At 57.7% G+C, this 1,039-nt stretch overlaps 2 protein-coding genes across 2 annotated transcripts in view; both read right to left on the bottom strand.

Annotated features, from left to right (window-relative positions):
- The window catches only part of VOLCADRAFT_90557 (uncharacterized protein), a gene marked incomplete at both ends in the record, with an annotated part of 11,957 nt that extends 11,936 nt beyond the window's left edge, over positions 1–21 (bottom strand). The window contains one exon of the mRNA XM_002950034.1: positions 6–21. Within this exon, the coding sequence (XP_002950080.1) occupies positions 6–21 (16 nt within the window). The remainder of the gene's footprint in view (positions 1–5) is intronic.
- A 262-nt stretch (positions 22–283) lies between these two features.
- The window catches only part of VOLCADRAFT_90556 (uncharacterized protein), a gene marked incomplete at both ends in the record, with an annotated part of 2,058 nt that continues 1,302 nt past the window's right edge, over positions 284–1,039 (bottom strand). The window contains 3 exons of the mRNA XM_002950033.1: positions 284–414; positions 582–657; positions 858–930. Coding sequence (XP_002950079.1) covers positions 284–414; positions 582–657; positions 858–930 — 280 coding nt within the window. The remainder of the gene's footprint in view (positions 415–581; positions 658–857; positions 931–1,039) is intronic.

Here is a 1,039-nt window from a genome sequence, read left to right as displayed (position 1 = left end):
TCCACCGAAACCGTTGGTCATTATTAACGTTGATCACTCGATCTGTTTTCAGAACTGCTGTATTCGCCACTTATTGATATTTTTATTATTAACCGTTATACGGCCGGTATGGCGTTTATTGTACGACACCATTCGTTCGGTCATTGCTCGTAGTTGGCGCTGCATGCAGCCAACAAGTTATCAAGCCAACAAGAATGGCGGCAACTGATGATGATGACCATGATTATAATGATGACGATGATGATGATGATCATGATCATGATGATCATGATGCCGATGGCCTTTACAGCAGTTGATAGTTGCGGCTATATGCCGCCGCGGCCGCCGCCGCCGCCGCCGCCAGCCAACTGGCCAGCAGCGGCGGCGCCCGGCTGGGTGCAGCTGGGTGCGGAGGAATTGCACCCAGCAGTGCACCTGAAGGAAAAGGGACAAGGCGGGGGAAGGGCGCGGGAAGCCAAAATACGGTTAGCAGTACGACACAACTAACACACACATAATTAGGTGACAGTTGCAAGCAAGGGTACCGCTGCTGGTCCCCACGACGCACACCCCATGCACCAAAACCCCAAGCCCATCCGCACCCACCTCAGCCGGGCCCATCATCAGCAACGCCCGCTCGGTGCCACTGGGGCGCACAGGTTGATGCCCCAGCCGCACCTGAAGAGGAGGTGCGTGATAAAGGGGGAAACGGCCAGAGGGGATAGGTAAGGCGGCAGCATACACGGGGGGGAGGGGGGTAAAACACCAAATGTCATTATTTTGCCCAAAAGTCACAAGGCCTCGTTGCGACACGTGCGCTGCGGCCCTGCGGCCTTTTTCCACGACCACTAGTTGAACCCAAATCACGAAGTACGCACCACACCCACACCCACGTCGCCCACCCACCCATCCACCCACCTGAGACGGGCGTTATAAAAGTACGGCCGGCCCCTGCGTGCGGGTGCCGGCAGGCCGGACGACTCGTACGCCCCGAGTCCCGGCAGCCAGTCGACCCTGCATTCGGGTCCTGGCACCAGGGAAGCTGCCGCAAACCCTGGCG

The sequence above is a fragment of the Volvox carteri genome (assembly GCF_000143455.1).
Source record: "Volvox carteri f. nagariensis unplaced genomic scaffold VOLCAscaffold_17, whole genome shotgun sequence".
In the NCBI taxonomy this organism is placed as follows: Eukaryota; Viridiplantae; Chlorophyta; class Chlorophyceae; order Chlamydomonadales; family Volvocaceae; genus Volvox; species Volvox carteri.
The sequence above is the reverse complement of the archived record's forward strand: the minus strand, read 5'-3'. Positions and strand labels throughout refer to the sequence as shown.